General features: G+C 36.5%; 1 protein-coding gene across 1 annotated transcript; it reads right to left on the bottom strand.

Moving 5' to 3' along the window:
* Positions 1-1,516: 1,516 nt before the first annotated feature.
* On the bottom strand, positions 1,517-15,985 carry ice2 (interactor of little elongator complex ELL subunit 2). The gene is made up of 15 exons (XM_084397376.1): positions 15,818-15,985; positions 15,641-15,742; positions 15,067-15,316; positions 14,840-14,959; positions 13,964-14,098; positions 13,748-13,864; positions 12,438-12,594; positions 12,169-12,353; positions 10,123-10,936; positions 9,490-9,656; positions 7,560-7,689; positions 4,774-4,858; positions 4,472-4,522; positions 3,873-4,113; positions 1,517-1,943 (listed from the first exon to the last, which is right to left on the bottom strand). Exons 1-15 carry the CDS (start codon positions 15,829-15,831, stop codon positions 1,722-1,724), a joined length of 2,790 nt encoding a protein of 929 aa, XP_084253502.1. The 5' UTR covers positions 15,832-15,985; the 3' UTR covers positions 1,517-1,721.
* Between the last annotated feature and the right edge of the window lie 5,968 nt (positions 15,986-21,953).

Raw genomic sequence — 21,953 nt, forward strand, 5'->3', positions numbered from 1 at the left:
GAGCCTGAACTGAACACGTAATATGCATGACGTCACCTTTTTCACAAATTTGTGTTTTTGTAGTTTACGCAGAGACGATAACGGTATTGTTTTCAAAAACTTGCACTTTGAAACCCGTTTTCAAGTTTGGGTTTTTAGGCCCCCAAAATGCTGTTGTCGTGTAAATGAACGGCCAGAACGCATTAAAAAGTTTTCTGTTTTTAGTTTAAAATGGTGTCGTGTAAATGGCCCTTTACTTTGCTAAAATGAAAATGAAACCTGGAAATAAAAAAATAAAAGCTAATTCAAAATATGAATGAATGAATGATTAGTTTTGAATTGTTTAGAATTGGTTTAATGATCACAGCTGAAACTAAGAGCACAATAGGAGCATCATACTCGCAAAAATCCGATTTGCTGATGTACCAACTCATGGTTAATGTATTCAACAAACACAGACTGTGGTTACAAACACAAGTGTGGTTACAGAGAATAAATGTGTAGTATTCAGCTGGTCATGTGCTCTCATGTGATCCCGCCATAGGGGGCGGCCAAGTTTGTGTAGAGTAACAGCTTTTCACTGATTTTAACTGAAGTCCTCTCATGTGTTTACATCACTTTAAACATTTATTTAAGATAATTCTTTACGAGTATGAAAGTGTCTTCCCTATTGTGACATACTTTATGTCCAACTAAAACAGCTACTTGAACAAGAAAAAATGTAATGCAGGTTTTGTTTTTTGCTATTGGTGGAATGAAGTTGCGATTAGTCTTTTCTTCCCTATTGGGATGTATATCCGAGTGAAAAGGCTTCATAAACAAGAAGAACATGTAGGGCGGGACTTGATTGGATGGTTGTGGTCTCATGTGAGTGACCGGTTGATCCCGCCTTCACGCCAGTAAATGCGTCATAAAAGGAGAGATGCCACTGCAAAAGGCAGAGAAAGTTATTCTGATTCGATTATGAGGGCACATGAATTAAATATATATAAAGATGTGCACGGATAAATAATTTATAATAAATGTGGAAATATTCCATTAAAAAAAAACAAGAATTGTCCATTTTGATTTCACTGTAGCTAAATCCATTTCCTTAAATGTAATGATTACCTATACTTTCAGTTTAATACGTCTTAAAACTGCTTCTGTCACATTCCTTGGGACGATCTTCAACTGAATGTCAAAAGAGAAATGTGAGGCATTTTTCCTCTTCAGTTGCACAAGGGATTTTACTCAATATTACTCAATTGCACACACAAAGGCACACTTTGAAAATCCATTGGAGAAAGTGTATCCACCAGCCTAGACACGTTTGGTTTACGGTTTTAGCTTTGCCTTCTAAAAGGGATAGACTAATTCTAATCTTGCACTATATTTAGTATGGATAGTATGCACAGTTTAGTACACACTAGGGTGGGTCTCTAACTTTCCAGACACACACCCACATCTTTCTCTCTGACTTGAGACAAGGCTACCCAAAATTACTATTAGACAACACCAGAATGTCAATAAATAATGGTGAAGGGACACAGTAATTATATTAAACAACATATTCTTTTATTTACTGCTGACAAAATAGAACAAATTTTAAATGTTAACAGTTTCAGTGTGGTCAAGGATTCTTTTAAAATGTACAAAATGTAGTCATACGCAACGTTATACACAACATTGTTTTTTGTTGGTTGTATATAATATCAAGTGGTAGAAAGTGCTTTTGAAAAAACAAAAATCAAGTACAGAAATCAAGATGGTGTCTTTCCATCTTCACCGCTTTGGCTTTTTTGCAGGTCTTTCATTAGCTTGACTCTCATGTTGTCCTTCCATCCCTGTGCCTTACGAATGCCTTTTTTATTCTTCTTTTTAGGTGATTGATTCAGATTGCCTGTTTTAGTTGAGCTGGCTGGTTGTGGCGGTCTGACAGCGTTTTTCCCTTGCCGTCGTTTAGGTCCTGTCCCAACTTTTGCCTGTATGAAAAGTAGAAAAGTTACATTTGATAAATCATGACTTAACACAATTTGGATGGTAGTACTAGCCTGGCTAACGTCAGACCTCTTCTCATTGAGACGTGGTCTGGGAACCACATGTTCATTTTCTCGTATTTGAGGCGTGGTTTACGAATGCCCAGAGCCGTTTATTGGGCGCTACGAATGTCTATCAAATGCGCCTGTACGTAGCTCATAGCCAATCGTTTCAATTATACCAGATGACGTATGTAGAGCGACAGAAATTCGACGAGGAAGAAGACGATGGCTGAAGAAGACTAAACTACTTAGAACACTATCTAAGGCTGCATCGAAAGGTAACTTTGCATCTAATGCCATGTTGGATCCATAGATATAAACAAACTGCTTCGGTGTGTCGCATAGACGTCGTCATCGTCTTGCTGCTCCCTCCCCGTTCTGTGATTGGTCCCCTCGCTGAGGCGAAAATCTGGTCCATGGTATCCAGGCTGCCTAGCAGCATGAATAAAATCGTGCTGCGCTCAAGGCAGCATGGGGAAACCCAGGCTATGGTAGTACTGCAGTTTTAGACTAAAGGTTGTTGGTTCAAATCCCAATAGTGGATGTCCATGAACTGGAGAATCAGAGAGATCTGTCCCAGCATACCTCAGGACATGCATAAAGAGTGGGCATGTCTTTACAGGACAGTGTGAGCACTAAGCTCAGTAAGTTTACACAATCGAGGCACCTCCCAGATTCTGGTGTAGGTTTATGCTTCAATGAAATTTTAAGTGTTAGGTTTCCTCAGGCAGTGCTTCAGTCGGGACCAATGCAATGATGTAAGAGTGTTACAGAGCATAGAGTAGGACGGGTGTGATCGTTCCTACCTGTCCCGGCACATGTCGCAAGAGCATTAGACCAGCATATAAAGAGAACAACCACAATCATTCATCGTTCGCAGAAAACAACGGAGATGATGATATCTTCGACGCCTAATGCTGCGTTCACACCAAACGCGAATAGAGCGTCTTGCGCGAGTGATTTCAATGTTAAGTCAATGTAAAGACGCGTTTACGTGCGTCTGGAGGTCTTGCGGCGCGAATGAGGCGTTTAGCGCGGCGGACGTGAATTCGCTTCATTCGCTTCGCTTCAAACTTTAGCTTTTTACACGCGTCATATTGTTAACGAACTTTAGCGGTTTTTCTTTTTTTTTGCAACCGTTTCTTTGAAGAACATGACCGTAAATATGAACACAAAGTTGAATGTGACATAAAGAAAATGATTATTGGCAGCTATGTTGCCTCTGTAGCCGGTGTATGCAGGTACATTTCTCATACCCCTTCGTTTGAAGTGTGGTCCCGAAAAATCTTCGTTTCAAGGGCTATCTGGCCCTTCCCCCTACCCCTACCCCTCCAACCAAAAGAGAATCGAGACAACCCTACCCCTTCACGGGAACACGCAAAACGGAGGGGTAGGCCCAAGGGGTAGGGGCAAGGGGTGAATTGGGATTGAGCCTAAGTGCTCAAGGGCTCAAGACATTGCTCGAATCAGCAACCTTCCAGTTATCAAATCTGAGCTACCTGGAAATACTGGATAAAAGGTATATTGCAGGCTAAATTCGAACCCACATAAGCACTGTGGTTCAACATGTCTGGAGCATATATGCGAACCAGCAACCCTCCAATTATCAACTCTTATAAATCACTACACCACACCACCTCTGGAAATACTGGATAAACGGTGGATAAACGATAAACTGTGATTTAACATATCTGGAGCATATATGCGAACCAGCAATCTTCAATTTTCCAACTCTGAACTATAACCACTACACCACACCACCTGGAAATACTGGATAAAAGGTAAGTTGCAGGCTAAATTGGAACCCAAATTTCCCACATAAGCACTGTGGTTCAACATGTCTGGAGCACACATGGGCCAAGATGGTCATACCTGAGCGGGTGGACGTGGGGGGAAGGTGCAGGGCGGTCTGTTGTGTTTCTGGTGAAATGGCAGGACATGCAAGGGATCCAGGGGAACCCAGGGAACCCCTGACGACACAGCAGGGGGTCCGCAGTGTGCAGTCTGCAGGTGGTACAAACTGCGAGCAGGCTTGGTCTCATTGCTGGGTTTGTAGATGGTCACAAAACCCTCACGAGGTTTGTGGACCATCAGGTACCGTCCTTCCTGTAAACTGGGAAATGTGGTAAAAGACATAAGCACAAACACAGAGATTGGCTGCTTTATTAAATGCAACAAATACATTGTATGTCAAACTTAACTTAAAAGTTAATTTGTGTAATTTTTAATCTTAAAATACTTTCACATATCCCAGCTTAATATGCAGAGATGTTTCAATATCTCCACCAGCTCAACTCAGAACCAGTGGCTCAACCAATAGTGTGCATTTTGGGTGGGACTATCTGTTTGCCTTATCAATGGCAAGGGGAATGTTCTTTCGGCTTGTCAGCACAGAAATTACACACTTTCACACACTTTTAAGGACTGATTGAAAAAAATTTAAATGGATATAAGAAGTAAAAGAAACTCACGCTGAGACTTTTTTCATTAAGTGGTAAAGAGTGTTTAAACATCTAGTTGGCCTGAAAAAAAAATAACATTAAATTCCATTAAAACTTGTTTGAAGAGATATAGCCATATATATATATATAAAAAAACTAATATAAATTAATAATAAAAAATAATTATATATTATAATAATATTACAACAATATGTCAGATAAATATATGGGAAAAGTTATCAAACACGCATGCACTATAAATAAAAACGGCTAAAACGTTCTCAAATCAGGGTTTTATTTAAACACTTTCTATGTTCCAGAGATTTACTCACTTGAAGTCACAGGTGATGTTCTGAATCCAGTCGTCAGGCAACTTCTGCATCTGCACCACTTCTGATGTGTGTGCATTGATGCGGCCTACACACACAAATAGATAGTTTTTTTTTAATAGTCTATAATCTTTTAATAATGATAATACTTCAGTTCATTTTCCATAATGGTTGGTTAGGCTACACTTCTATGTAACAGTCAATATCTAAAACAAGTCTGCAGTGTTGTTATTGTGAACTAAAAGCACTACTACATTTTCATTAGTTAAAATGAAGATGAAATAAAATATAAATAACAGACGAAAAACTTCAACAAATGTTGAAACGAAATGTTGCAGGGCAACTAACTGAAACAAAATAAGTTTGAGCTGAACTACTAAAACTGAAATAAATTAAAGCTAAATAAATCTATAAATGACAAAAACACTAACTAAAACAAAATAAAACCAAAAATAAAAGCTAATGCAAAATATTAAATACTAAATAACAATATAAATAAAACGATATTAAGACCGCTGCAGAGCTTTAAACCAGCTCGTAGTCCGTTAAAAAACTGAAGAACATCTAGTTCTGCGTCAACGGGATGCAGAACAAAAGGACATGCATTGACTCGCAACACAGACTGTGAGAAACATTGTAGATGTTGCAATAATTGTTCACACGTTGTGTCCGTCTATTGTATCTATGCCTCGTAATATTTCACAGTGATGGTGTCATTCAGAGTTCATGCCAGAAGAAGGTGTTCTCCACACCCGTATTTGTTCATCTGTGTATGAGAGATGCTGCTCTAGTCTGTCGATGAGCCACAATTGATGCAGTTTATATCTATTAATGGATTATTAATAATAATTTTTTAAAAATGCCAATAACTGATATAATGCAGATCTATTGTGCATCTCTGGTGTTTGTATCACTCGCTTTGTCTGTGTTCCAACACTCGCATTTTTTGTGTTACACTTTATTTGGAAACACTTTATTTTACAGTGTCCTTGTTACACGTTACATGTAGTTACTATAGTAAAGTATGCACAATTGCATACAACTAACCCTCAACCAAACCCTTAATCCTACCCCTAGAGTAAATACGAGTAGTTAATTAATACTACTCAGTATTTAAACATAATTACACTGTAACAACGTGTCCCCGTTACAGTGTAATTATACATTTAAACATTAATTTAATTTTAAATGAAATGCCACTAAATGTCTGAAACATTGCATTCAGTTCGCACTTAAGTATATTCTTTTGAAGTATATTTCTGTATTAAGTACTTTTTCACAAGTGATATTATTTCACCTACATATGCTCATGCAAATATTTCAGAACACATGAAGTGCACCAAGTAACACTAGATTTAATAAAATGGTGCTAAGAACAGAAATGTGTAGAAGTACAAACTGTTCTGAACTGCACCAGCCAATTCTGTTATCAGTAGGGCTGGATCCTGGACTAGACCCAAAGAAAAGACCAGATTCCTTTAATAAGCCTAGAAGAATCTCTAAAGCAAACGGTATGTCAGAGCGAGGTTCTTCTGCATTCTTCTGTGACTGAGATATTTACACCTACAGGCACAGACTGCTGTCACGCATATTACAAGCATTCTTAGTGTCACTGTGAATGTTATAGGCTTCCATAAGGTGGATACAAACATCACAGATCTATCTACCTTTACTATATATAAATTTAGCTAAATGCTCCAAAGTTCAGCAGTCAGAAAAGGAGTATCTTTTCCTCTTTTTCCCCCTACTGATGTTGAAACCCAAGTAGCCCTACACCCACAATGACATGACTTACATACAGATGCATTCTTCAGCAGCCCTTTCAAAGCTGTAATGTTAGTAGCTATGGCAACCCTGACTCAAAACAATGAGTCATGGGTCATGAGAGAGGCATGCTGGGAGTTTGTGGGAAGTTCGCTTTTGTGCTGACTCCCCGATTACCAAAACTAACACTTCTGGCTGTGTAAATTTGCTTGATTAAAAAAAATGTGATTTAAACTTTTCTGATGGTATTTTGCGGGTTGATACAACTAATATTTGTCAGTCTTGTGATTTGCCTAAAATGGTTTAAAAAGTAGTTTTGTTTTTTTGTTTTTCAATTAAAGGAACCATTTCAGCCATTGTAGCAAAGCAGATTCAAGTAAGAAGTAAAATACAGTAAAATTAAAATTATTTTATAAAAACAATTCTATATAAAAACAAAATAAAAATTATAAAAAATGTAATCATAATATGAACCAATATGATAAAGTAATAAGCAGCATTTTTTTGCTTGCATATGTTTTTACTACAACTTTTAAAGGAAATCAAATTAAAGTGCTTTAATTTGATTTGATGCAACAACAAAAATCAACTGAATCAATGTCCACCTACATATATTTTTACTACAACATTTTAAAGCATGAAACATGTTTTAATTTGATTTGATAGCTAATGCAAACGAATCAGTTATTAATTGATACAATTTTTTAACATTTTACTACAACATTTTAAAGCATTTTTTTTAAAGCAAAAATTCTAAAATCAAATTCAAAGTAATTGAATTTGAAGTAATTCAATTATATAATAATTCAACTGTGAATCAGTTGAATTAGTTATAAACTGATTTATTGAAACAGTCTAAACAGACATTTTTGCTACTGAAGTTTAAGAGATTACTTATAGATTGCATACTTTCTTCTCTATATCTGGTGACATTTGCATCAAACAGATTCATGACAGTCACAGTAAAATGTCAACTTTTCATGACCACTAAAGGGGAAAAAAACAGAATCCATCAAGTCTCTTACTTATGAAAGACATGGTACTGGAGTGCAGAAGTTTCTCGGCCCACAGCTGACAGGCCTCACTGTGGGTCAGACTCTCGGCTCCGTAGCACAGCTGATACTCCAGCTTGGGTAAGACATGCACTGGGACGGCCTAAATAAAACCAGACTCATCATTATACACTCAAACGGCATTTATGAGTCACTATATTCTATAAACAGATGCAGAAGAGCTTCTTTTTCAGAACAAGCAGTTCTGACCTACGTTTGTGAACCCTTAACTGGAAAGAGTCTGTTAATGCACTGATAAGACTTAAAAGTCGACTCTACAGCTCCGCACAGGAAAGCAGACTGTTTAAATAAAGAGGAGGGTAATGGACATTACTCAACCCTGGTCAAAATATAAAGAATAATACCTGACATATTGACATACAGACTCAAATCCAATAATAATGTCAATAAAAGGTTGCTAAAAATCAGTCGAAAATGATAACTAATAATGATAAGATGCATTGTGGGTGTTTACACAGGATCTGACGAGTAGGGGTGTGACGATAACCGCATCACCGCAATATCACGTTAATGAGATGCCTACCACGGTGTGAGGTCATCACCGCACTTTTTTTTCTTTTTTTTTCTGCTGAAAGTTACAGGAGTGCATATGGTGTGTGATATGAAATATAAACACATTATTCTTTGCTTATAATTTTACTGTATTCCGCGAGTCCTATGTTCAAGGGTCCATTAAACATATGGGGGATTTATTTTTTGTGTGTGTTTGATTATTATTAATTAACTGCTAGGTTTCAGTACTTGTGATGTTTACAGATAATGTTCAATTAAATACACACAAACACAGGCATAAAAGACAAAAGCATAACGTAAACAGTTGGAGTTAGATTTTAATTGCAAGTAGCTATACTTCTCTTATGTGGTATAGGCAATAACAGTTGACGGCACTAGCCGAATGACATTAATCGAAAATTGGCCACGAATCTAGTGTCTAAGCCAAATACTGTGTCGCCTATTTGGGCACATTTGTCGGGGATGGAGAAGGTGTCATGAGTACTGCTGCGGCTGGAGAGGGAGAAGGAGGAAGTGCGCCATCATCTTCTCCTCCTCCTCCTCCTCCTCCAAAAAAAAAAAGAATCTTGCGGACCTGCTTGGAAAGAGAAAAGCACAATCCTCCAATCCGGTCCCAAAAAGAATCCGTGCAGACACTGAAGTCGCAAGGCATTTGCAGGAGGAAGCCCTCGATCTGCACTCTGATCCGCTTGCCTGGTGGCGGGATAATCAGGCTCGATTCCCTCTTCTGTCGAAAGTTGCCAGAAAATATATGACTATATGCGCTACGAGCACTCCCTCGGAGCGTGTATTCAGTGCGGCTGGCAACATTGTCACTCCGTTAAGATCCTCGTTGAAACTAGACAAAGTTAACATGTTGGTTTTCCTGTCACGAAACCTGAAGACCGAAAAATAAAGCAACAGGACTTGACGATTCACTTAAGCGGCCCAACAGCCGAACACTTGTTCAGACTATTGCTCTTTTATTTTGCACTTTAAAAAAGGTTTTTTTAAGTTTAGCCTAATTAATAGTTAATTATTAATATTTACAATTTAATATAAATGTTCATTTGTTAATAAAGAATACTGCTTTATAATTATTCATTTCCATTGTCATTTACAAGCTACATGCGTTCTTGATTGCGTCTGCAGTGTGTGATGCGGCCGCAGGTGATTTTTTTTTTGTGTGTGTGTGGGGTTGTTGGTTAACCACCAAACATTAGATTTTTTGCTTCTTCACCGCAGTAAGAAAAAAATCCCATACCGTCACAGCCCTACTGACGAGTCTGTTGATGTTTGAAACTCTTCAACCTGGGCCAAATAAAGCAACATTTTCACAAAAGGTGTATTGTGTTTGTGTATTCACTGTATTGGCATGGGTCCAGCTCACCCTGAAGGTCTCTTTGTCGTGTCTCGGGTGAGCGATGTCCACACTGCTGCGCACCATGAGCAGAACGTCCAGCAGACTGTACAGTTTGTACAGAACGCTGCCCTCTGCTGGAGGATCATAGTCCATCTCATCCTCAGCACTGACCTGAAGATCCTCCCTCAGAAGACCTGTGACACACAGACAGATAGATAGATAGATAGATAGATAGATAGATAGATAGATAGATAGACACAAGGCAGATAGACAGTCAGACAGACAAACAGATAGATATGTACATACAAATGATAGATAAAGACAGACAGCTAAATAGATATTATTTTAAATGCATATTTAAAATAAGTATATATAGTATAAAATATAATTTTTTAATTCTGAGATATATATATATATATATATATATATATATATATATTCGGCACAAAAATAACTTAAATATAAATAATGACAATATTAGAATTTAAACTTGATTATTCAAAGACTGAAAATGATGATGACTTGATTTTTGACTTTCATTCTTTGTCAGTTACTGATTTTGTCAATTCAGATTTATGTCAAAATTCAGAAAAAAGTATTTCAAAATATGAAATATTTGAATAACCTCACAAAATGTGAGATAGTGTATTAAGCACTAACGTTTTCTTTGAGGGGCCACTAGCACAGGAATGGCAGCAGGCAGTGTACCGTCCTCTCCCTGTCCCTCTCTGGACTCCAGGTACGAGGTCACACACTGTTTGACCAGGGAGTGTGTTTTAGGTTCTGGAGGTTTATCTTCTGGGACAGGCGCTTTCACAGCCTCCTGGTTCTTGCTGGGGGTGGATTTCAGCATGGCGTCCTGCATCCGTAAAATCTGTCCGAGCTGATCGCACTCGCCGGATATTCTTGGTCTTTTGATGCCTTTCTTTGTTCCTTTGCCCAGAGGGTTAGTGGGGCCTGTTGTTGCTGGGTCGGGCGCTCGGGGGGAGGACACCTCGCCTGGTGTCACCTGGGTCTGTGAGGAGACTATGTGATCGATAACTAGTCGTTCTTCGTCAGAATCCGAATCCTGGTCACCCTTGTCTTCCATTATCCGTCTAGGCCGCTTGGTGGGAGGACACTGAGCAGAAGACACTTTTGAATCTTCACTCGCACTTTCATGCATCGCATCGTTTCCTCCGTCAGCCAAAGACGAGTCGGTTTCTCCTTGTTCCTCAGCCACGGTCAACTCAAGGGGTTCTGTGGGAGTGTTTTGAGACGTTGAGGTGTGCTTTGACGTACCTAAAGAGTCTGTCTGTTTCTTGGGGCTTGTGGTAAGTTGAGATGGATTTGTACAAGCTGTTTTTGGTTCATTCTGTTTCTTCACTTTCTTACTGGGCTTGTAGGATTCCCCAAATGACTCCAGGTCTGTTAGATCAGTCTCAAAATCCATTCCAGCATCATCAAATGCAACCACATTCCTGGAGTTTTTGTCCTGGGCACAGTAAAGCGAAGTAAATATTATTCACAATATCACTTTATATTTTAAATATTTGTTTCACTCACTCTTATTTGACATTTATTTATTTAGCAGATGCTTTCATTACAAAACTGCACATTGTAAAGAGTGCTAACCTGCAATTGTTACCTTAAAGAGCTATTTCTACCTGTTTTGATGGTATAACTGTACGTATTTAAGTTGATTCAGTGATGTATAATAATATTTTTATATTACACATTGACTTGAATAAAATCAGTTAATGCAGATGTTACCATTTTTAGGTTGCCATTTTTTTTAATGTATTATTTTAATCATAGTTTACCATAGAAATACCATAGTAACTGCAATTATTGTTCCCGTGAGACAATAACATATGGACTGTGCTTTAAATGTTATGCTTTCAGAATCCTTCTGTAATTTTATTATTTATTTTTGATGATAGTGTTGGCTAATACCAAGTTGCCAGCTTTAATAATAAAAAAATATATATATCTGTTAAGCACACAAAATTATAAACGCAACACTTTTGTTTTTGCCCCCATTTTCCATGAGCTTAAGTCAAAGATCTAAGACTTTTTGTATGTACACAAAAGGCCTATTTATCTCAAATAGTTCACAAATCTGTCTAAATCTGTGTTAGTGAGATAACACTATGGGTGTGAGATAACACTGCGTTAGTCCCCCCCAGACCCCCCCCCCCCCAATACAGTAAAACGGCACATTTTAGAGTGGCCTTTTATTGTGGCCAGCCTAAGGCACACCTGTGCAATAATCATGCCGTCTAATCAGCATCTTGATATGCCACACCTGTGAGGTGGATGGATTATGTCGGCAAAGGAGAAGTGCTCACTAACACAGATTTAGACAGATTTGTGAACAATATTTGAGAGAAATAGGCCTTTTGTGGACATAGAAAAAGTCTTAGATCTTTGAGTTCAGCTCATGAAAAATGGGGGCAAAAACAAAAGTGTTGCATTTATAATTGTTTTCGGCGTATATATACATACTTAGAAACATTTCTTATTATTAATGTTCAAAACCACTTTTGCTGCTTAATATTTTTTGTAAACAACCATTCAAAAGTTTGGTATATATATATTTATATTTTAACAATAACAAAATAGCCAATAACAAAAATGAATTAATAAATAATCTGCAATATTTATTATTTATTTATTCCACTGTTTGGTGTTTTGTGTTCCTCTACTTCCTTGAATTGACCTTACCTCAGGAGGGGGGTTCATGTCTAAGGATATCTCTTCTGAAGTGAGGAAAAATACGGGTCGTGACACAGTCTTCTTGAATGTCAGCTTGACGCTCTCCTCATGAAACAGCAGACTCCTCTCTCTCCAGCTCATCTCTGTCTTCAGCAGAGGCGGATCAATGTATGCCGTCTTACTCTGACTGCTGCCTGTTAACCACACCACATTCACTGTGACTGACTCTCTTAACTGTCTGGATTACAATCTTCTGGTCTCATGAAATGAGCCCTCACCTTTATTAGGATTCATTTTGACCCAAATGGGCAGCTCCCATGCTTCCGTGAACTCTGTGCTGTTATTCAGGAGCTGAAGGAAAGCCTCTTTGGATAAACACACTTGTGGCTCATAAGTGGCGCTGAGTTTTTCCGCGTTGCTGTCATTGCTGATGGCCTGCAGAAATCAAGAGACATCAGGATTCAGACTCAAGAACTTAGATTTCCACAGGCACATTAAATTAATTCATGAGGTGAAGGGACAGGGATTTTTTTAGGTGGCTCCTACTTCTCTTATTGGAGGTCTTGGGCCCATCAGTCATGGGCTCCAGTTCCTGGTTAACCGGCCTAGATACTATGTTTATTCTATCAAATATTTTAGAGGGATAATTCTGAACAAAGGCAGCAGTGCCACCTAGTGGTTAAGATCACATTTTGCAAGATAGAAACCTACACACTTTTTAAGTTAGTAATTACATGGGTGAATCTAAAGAAACATATGTGGGCCCTTCTTCGCCTGCACATTCTAATATATATATCACAATGAAAATGAAGCCTATTTTAGAATGATTTATATATTTTGTATTATATTTTGTTTGTAAAATGACATATTTGGGGGGGTTTTTTACCTACAAATTAAAAAAGTAAAAACATAAAATATGTTTTGCATAAGGAAAATTAAGCCTATTTTATCCTTACTAATGTTTTTTTATTTTTTTATTATTATATTTGTGAGAGGACACATTTGGGTCCTTTTTCACCTGCATAAAGTAAAAATATATTTTACATAAGGAAAATGAAGCCTATTTTAGCATGATTCATATTTTATTGCACTACATTATTGTATTGCTAAAAAAGGACATTTGGATCCTTTTTCACCTGAAAATATTTCCACCTTGCATAAGGAAAATGAAGCCTATTTATTTTTTGTTGTTGTTAATATTATATATTATTATATTTGTATTATATTATAATGACATCATTTTTCAATTCATCAAGTTGGTATACTAATAGTAATAATAATATTAATAATTATTTAAATGGTATATAATAATGTTTATATACAATGGTAGTATTTGTGCTGAATTTAATTCAATTAAGTTTTTAAAAAAGGATACATTTTTTAATAAAAAGACAATATATTTTTTGTCGAAAATGTGTGCAATTGTACGTTTGTATTTTGTCAGTTTCATGACAATGACAAAATACAAATAATAATAAAGAAATTATGGGGTAAAATATGGCCATTTTATCTGAAATTCATCCATATAAAGACCAAAAACCACAAAAATTGACAGTAAAAACCACACAATCACAGACAGGCCACGTACAGTTTGTGCTGAAGTTGCTTTTTTAGCTGGAGGAACCACATTTGACACGGTCTCATAGTCTACTGCCAGTTGGGTGTCTTCTGGGATCACTTTTTTGTCTAGCATGTCTATTTTACCCTGAAGAGAATAACAGTAGACATAGATGAAACAAACAGCAGTATATCACATTCACACATTTAAGTTAATAATACAAAAATAACTATAGTGTATAAGTACCATAGCGAGAAGCTGTTTCTCAAAGTTGAGAGACATTTCGCACACAAACTTTACACTGGTCAGGCTAGTAATCTCTTGAATGCTGTAAAACTGTGGGTAACTCTTCAGATGTTCCAAGCAGGCTGTAAAATATTCCTGTTGGGGGAAATATAAAAACAATCACCATTAAAATATTCAAAAATGATAATGAAATAATAAAAATAAAATAAAATAAAAATATACAGAAAAATCATCAATAAAATATTCAAAAATGATAATGAAATAAAGATAATAAAATAAAATACAAAATTAAATTAAATATAAAAAAGATCAATAAATAAAAAAATGAAAAAGAAAAATTTAAATAATAAAATTAATATATATATAAAAAAAATCAATAAAATTTTCAAAAATGATAATGAAATAAATTAAAATAATAAAATAATAAAAAATTGAATTAAAATATACCAAACCCATCAATAAAATATTCAAAATGATAGTGTTTTTATTAATTAGATTTTATTAAAATATACAAAATCAATCAAATATTTAAAAAATGATAATGAAATAAGTAAAAATTAAATTAAAATACAAAAATCATCAATAAAATATTTTAAAAATTTATAACGTAATAAAGAAAAGTTAACAAAAAAATAATAAAACTAAAATTAAAATGTACAAAAAAATCTAATATTCAAAAACAATAATGAAAAAGTAAAGAAAAATAAAACAAAATAAAATAAAATGTACAAAAATTATCAATCACATATTTACAAACAATAATAAAATTGAAATATTTAAAAAAATCATAAATAAAATATTCAACAACAACTAAATTAAGAAAAATAATTAAATTAAAACAACAGAACTTTTGAATATTAAATCAATTTTAACTACCTCAGAGTAGCGGGTGCTGCCTGGTGGCATATAGTTGTAGCCATCAGCACATGCTCTAGAAACATCTTGTAGGTATTTCATGAACTCTGTCACTTCATTCTTCACACGCTCCATCAAAGGCTTAGAAATAAGACACAAAATGAATTACACGAACTCTGCCTTGCATCCATGTACAGCGATCAAAACTGTCCCAGTATTACAGGCGATCAGCCCTTGAGATGGTCTACCTTTGAAGCTGTGGTAGCCTTGCCGTTGAGAATGCTGAGATATGATCGGCGCTGTTTAAAGTTGATGCTGCTAAAGCAAGGGTAGGGCACTAGAGGCTCAGGGAAAGTTGCAATCTCAGTAGTCTTCACAGGTTTGGGCTGAACACGATTTTCAGCTGGTTTGCATTCAGACGAGGCCTCATCTGATGCAAGCGTGTTAATGTCTGAATCTTCATCACATTTCACAGTCTGTGCTTCTGCTGCATCAGAGCTTTCAAAGAAATAATCATATATATATATATATATATATATATATATATGTGTGTGTGTGTGTGTGTGTGTGTGTGTGTGTCACAATATCCCTATATATTGTCAATTACAGTATACAGAATACATGGTAATTTCATTGAAATGTTGTACATTCAAGTATTTAGGCTACTATTTTCCCATATCATAGGTTGTTTTATAGTTGTAATCATGGTTGTTAATTAAGATATGTTTTTATATGTGGCTATTTGGTCTTAAATATGAAAAACACGGTTTTTACTACAGTTACCGTGGTAAATGTGAGTAAGATACGACCACAGTCACTCACCTGTGTAAAAGAGCATATAGTTCTTTAATGTTAGGCGCGAGAGTGAACTTGTCAAACACATCTCTCGAGAACACGAGAGGACCAGTGACAGCAGCATCTTCCCTGCGGACAAACAGACTATCTTCATTACAATTATCAATAAAACGTGTTTATTTAGAGAACCATATTGTCACCTACCATTTTAACTCCATGGCGCAGATTTTTTTATTTTTATGTAGGTCACATCATTGTTAAATCATTGTACCGACTGACTCTTGTTTGTCGCACGCTGACGTTCCTCACATCATAACAGTGCGCTGATTGAATCCTCCGGGAAGAAACAAAAGATGAAACAACGGTTCCGCTTCTGATCAAACGGCTGATTTTTTTTTTAATCGTAATTATAATGCAGTTATTGGTATAATTAATTTGTGCCAACCCCAGGTTAGTAAAATACTTACAGTGGTATAAGTTTTGTCATACTGAACAATACTAATAGCTTAATGTGCAAAGTTTTGTATCAGACTTGATTGTGAAAATCTATCTTTCTTGAATCCATCGATCAATTTCAAAAGTTAAAGTACACAGTTTGACTAGGTTAATACTAAAGTACAATTAAACGTGGATATATTTTATGTAAGTTGGGTTTGTATTTACTTACGTAGGCTTATAAAATGTGGATACAATTATGTTTATGGTGAGACACTGACTAACATTTTGACACATTAACTTACTTATATTTCCCTCTGTCCTGTTCGAAAATTCCACATTAATTTATTAAGATTTGCACACTACATTTTATCCTAACAGTGACTATGGTGTTTTAGAGAAATGTGTTTTATTTTTATGGGCTGACCTCTTTGGAAACCACACAAACTTGTATTATGACAAACTGTGGTCGGTGTCAAGGCCATAAACACCAGACACTGAGGGGGACAAGTCAGTCCAGAGACTTCCACAGAAGAGATGTATGTACGTTTTAATATTTAGACCACTTATATTGATTGCTATCAGGATGTGGAGAGTTTCAACCTGTATAACAAAAAGTTTAGAAAACGAATTTGCCCACCCTGCTTTTAAGTAAATTTGTTAAACTCTGCAATACTATTTTAAGCCATAGGCCTACTCTTGTGTGTGTAGGTTATCTATTTCATATGTTTTCTTTATTTTTTAAACCCTTTTAACGTTTATATTGCTTCTTCTTTAAAAAAAACAACAAAACACACACACACACACACACACACACAAATGTAAGTCTGATCAGGTTGTATATTGTCACATTTTTGTTATTTCTTGTTGACTGCCTTTTGTAATATTTTATTCCCATAACAGCTTTTCAAAACGGCTTCCACTACCATCAAATCCACTTTTTTTAAATGTTGTAAGATCTTCTTTCTGTTTCTTATTATGCTTCTCCACTTCCATCTCCCTATCATTTATTTAAAGGCTGTATGTACTTCAACCATATGAAAACCATAAAGAAGTATGACACATTGAATAAGAGCCCATTACAAGCAGTAAATTTTATTATGGGATAACAGCACATAAAGCACATCTAAAATCGATGTGTCAAATGCACTTTTAATAAAGGTAATATTAAAGGTACAGTTTCTAAGTACAATATAACAACATTCATATTAGAATGAAAAGTATTTAAAAGACAACATTAAATTTCTTATTTTTCTTTACAGCCGTATTTACAAAATGAATCAAAATACTTATTTTCATATTTAAGAATCAGACAAACAGAAGGAGCAAAACCACTATTGAGAAGAGACTATCTCCTAAAGAGAGTTCCAAAGAGCTGAATAAAAAGGTACATGATCAACTGTCCCCATTTTAAGATCAGTAGCAAACATGTGACGTAAAAATATGTGACAACCGCAAACCGTTCTCTGCTTTCCCCCCCCCCCACCGCAGGTTAGCAGGAGCAAAATCCATCCTGTCCCGTCCTGCCCCAGCCCTTGTGCCTCCCCTTCAGCTCAACAAGAAATAGAAGTATGCATCATTTTACATACACATATGAACACTTAAAATACATTGCATTAGTCATTTTGTTTCATAATCGTCAACTTAAAACCTAATTGGCAGGAAACAACAGGGAGAACACGGAGTGGATTGTCTATTGTCCGCCATTTTGTCTCTGCAAATGTCCAAACAGGGTTCGTGTTCAAATACATCCAACCAGGGTGCAACTGACTGGATACAATGTCCCATAACCACGTGAAGTTGTTCGGAGGAAAAGAAAGAGTAGCGTCGGGACGTCACAGAGACAATAAAATGCTGTTTCCATGGCTATAAACAAACATGAAATGCCTCATTTACATACAAAAAGACAGCCGATGAAAAGAAAAGTCGGTAACACAAGACAGAATTCACCTACGTGTGCAAACACAGTCAGTTGAGTACGTCGAGAACAGTGAAAACGATAACGGACGAATATAGTTTCTGCATCCTGTACCACTGAGAGGCACTCAGCGTAGTTTGCTATGTATTATTGCAAGTAGATTCTGCCTTGCTACAAAGATAAAAACAAGAAGTTTCGCACAAAACTTTGTACGACCGCCTTTGTTCTGTACAATTTATAACACTTAACCATTGTGTGTGTATGTAAGTGTGACTTTGAAAGTGAGCGGATGTCGGATAGAATAAAAAAAACGAAGCGCGTTAAAAAAAAAAAAGGTAGAATAAACAAACAAAAAACGGAGGGAGCCAAAAAGCGGCAGACAATCCGATACTTTATCGCGTGTTTAAAGTCCTTCCAGAAAATAAGCACTGGTTTCGAACAATCAAAAATAAACACAATACTGCTGCTTTTTTCCATTTTTTTTTTAAAGCATGAACAATCGTCTTTGTTGCAAAAATATTCAAAACTGCAATTTACTTAGCCGATACTTGCTAATAATCTTAAAAGTGGGAAGGAAACAAGCCGCGTCCCAAGACTAGCACACTGATACAGGTACTTGCTGGGTATTCGAAAGTAAATTTACCACTATCGTTATCTTTATCGATATTATCATTATTATTATTATTATTATTATTATTTATCGAGTCCTAATATCAATAATGCATCAATACTCAGTGAAATTAATGGACTAAGAGGGCGGCCTAGTCTATGAATCCATAATTTTTGTTCACAAAAGTAACTTACCTAGCACCACACGTCAGTATAACACAAAAATTAATGTCCGCACACCCTACCGCTAATCGAACTAAGTCTAAAAGAGAGAAGTATACTCAGAACAGAGATACTGTACAGCATGATGTGTCTGATAAAACAGATAAATATTTGCACTGAGCAGGTCTTAATAGCAGTATTTTCTTCTTACCTATACAAACAGAAGTTACAAAGTTACTTTTATACATGTGATCGATAGAACATTAAATATCGTGAATTAAAAGCCGAAAGGAGGACAGGGAAACGTAGCTGTACAGTTTACAGGCGTTGACGTTCGTAGTTCTCCACCCGGGAACAGAACTAGTCAATATACAAATAAAACAAACCCCCAAAAAATATGTGAAAAACCAAAAAAAATATTAAAACGCGATAAATAAGAAAATGTATTTACATGCAGATGTTCAAAGCCTATGCACAAAATGAATCATAATACACCATATATATTATTGCTTGACATTCGATTATGGCTAAAGACTTTTTAGTCTATAATCTAAACATAGTTAACTTTTAATAACGCGTCAGCTGTGCTTTTGGAAAGAAAACTCAAGGAAAACGTTTGACGTAAATCTTAGTAACACTTCAACCTTCAGCTCGAATGCTGTCGCGAGCATGACACGTTCAATCCGTCGATCAGAATTGCGGGGGGGGAAAACGGTAAATGTGCCTTTCGCCAAACGTGAGTGCATAGGCCTTGCGTTTGCATAAATCTAATCGAAATGTTAACGTCGAGGTGCGGTGTGTCATGCTTGTACAGCCTCGTCAAAGGGATTCAAGCTCAGTGCTATGTAAAACATTTTAAATCCTGGGAAAAAAAAAACCTAAAACTTAAGATCTTACATACAATTCACCATCTCACCCTGCTGCGTCTGATCTTTTAAAGCCTTGTCTGGGGGGTTTGACCTTAAGCAAACATTACAAATAGCACAAACACACACATTTCCGCTTCTCGCATCCACAGTCGGACGTATATTGCTTCTTACATAGATAAATAAAGGGAACCACAGTTTAAAAAAGAAAAAAAAGTGTCAAACAATTGACAGTAAAGACCAAGGGAAAATATTTGGATCTTCCACCGATGTCTAGAATACCACAGATCCGGAGGTGTTTAAGTACCTTTGCTTGTATTAGAAAAAAATAAATTTGTCCCAAAGTTCTATCTCAGCATATTGCTTTATAATGTCTAACTACACAGACAAAATACGACATGCAAAAAGTGGCAAAACGTGACTTTACTACAGCTTTTATGGTGTTGTACGAACTGACTCGTGGATCATTGGACAGGCAACAGCAAAGCTTGTTCATCAAGGGGACTCCACAGCAGTGGTTACCCTGTAGAAACCCGTATTTGTCACGCGCGGCGATTCGCCCACGCGGACGTCTGAAGGTGGAGAAAATCGTGAAGAGGTATTTGGCACATAGACTCGAACAATTATGAGTGACGATCAGAACGAATCCCCAATCCAGAGAAAAAAACTAAACTGGAAATTAGCGTAAGCACGCTTGAGGTTGTTATCTTGCTTTGTTTGATTTTAGGGAATCGGATCTTGGAGCTCACTGGGTGATTTGATAAAGCCAGTGGCCTATGGGGCGAATGAATGAAATGACACGTTTTGCATTGTTTGTGATGTACCGCTGTCTTCTTCTGACTTGACAGCACATATGTTAGTGAATAAGAGGGTATGACATGAGCACGTAAATTGCAAAAGTTAAGAGTTTAAAAAATGACCTATGACAATGAGCGGTAACAGATGAGCATGCATTCCCATTTATCATTACCAGGTTCATTTGGGTTCAATTATGCCCCTAGTGAGCTGTCTTGCCAGCATCCTCTAGACAACAACTCTTTATGTCACACAAATAGTGTGGCAATGGTGTTTTAGCATGTTAGCTCGTGGCTATCCTAAAGCTTAATACGCATTAAAAATCAAATCCCTATACATTTTGGGTAGATATGTCCTTTTTAAGATTGCAGGAAAAACGTTTGCCGTCTAGGTAGGCAGCTCACTAGGTTTCAGAACTGATCTCATTATCTCCCTGTGTTCTCATTTGTCACAATATTACTCTCCCTGAGCCTTGTAGTATACAAACTGCTAAACGAGAACCTGGATTGTCATTCACAGATTGATGATGTATTGTAGTAACCAGGAACTCTTGGGGATGCATTGCACAGACTAATATTTTGTCAATAGTAGAGAACTTAAATGTAATAAGCGCCATTATTTATCTGTATTGAACATGCCATCAAGATCAAATTATTGAGCTTTATGTGCAACAGAGCTGACTAACTTGTTTAAGCTACCGGCTTCAAAATTGAGTTAGACAGACTCTTCCCTGAGGAAAATACTTTGTATCATGGGGGAAAAAAAATGACATGAAGCTACCAAGATTCATTCAAATATGCCAGTTAGTAGGTTGTAGAAGTGATCAATGACGTTTTTTTGTCTGGATTATACTGGGATTTTCTAAACGCCACAACATAGGTTTACTGGAATGTTACAATACAACATTTTTTTTCAGACTCAAAAAAAAAGCAGGAAAGACCACTATGGCACATTCAAGAGACGTACAAACACGCGCAACACACAACAATTAGGTATTCCAAAAAATAGCACTATTACTACCATTGTCTTGTTCTTTGAACAAAAAAAATCATAAAAAACACAAATTCTAATTATTGCAGGATTAAGTGCTATATCATCCTTCGTTCTTTCCCTTTTTTTTCTCATAGGCTTCATAAGCACTGTACAATGTTACAAAAATAGAGGATTTCAACCAGACAAGGCTTTGAATATTTCTCTTTTTTCTTTTTTTTCCCCCCCCACTCTTACGTTCCGACGAGCATTGTTGCTGGGCAAAGACTCTCACAAGAGCCGGTTTAAGGAAAATCAGCCGTTCATAAACCAGATCTGACTCCTCCACGTGGTCATGTGACGCACCACCACTAGATGGAACCATTAAACAGCATCTGAAATGTGTGGAAAAAGGGTCCGATTTCATTTAATAGACTCAGTGTGCTTTGGTTTGGCCCGCAATGGGATGCTACTTGAGGGTGAAATAAGATCTAGAGCTTGGTCTGGTGTTTTACCATCATAGTTCCAGTTTAAAGGTGGCGGACAAAAAAAAAAAAGAGTTGCTGCCTTAAATTAAGTACAATCA

Source organism: Rutilus rutilus, assembly GCF_951802725.1.
Source record: "Rutilus rutilus genome assembly, chromosome: 23".
NCBI lineage: Eukaryota > Metazoa > Chordata > Actinopteri > Cypriniformes > Leuciscidae > Rutilus > Rutilus rutilus.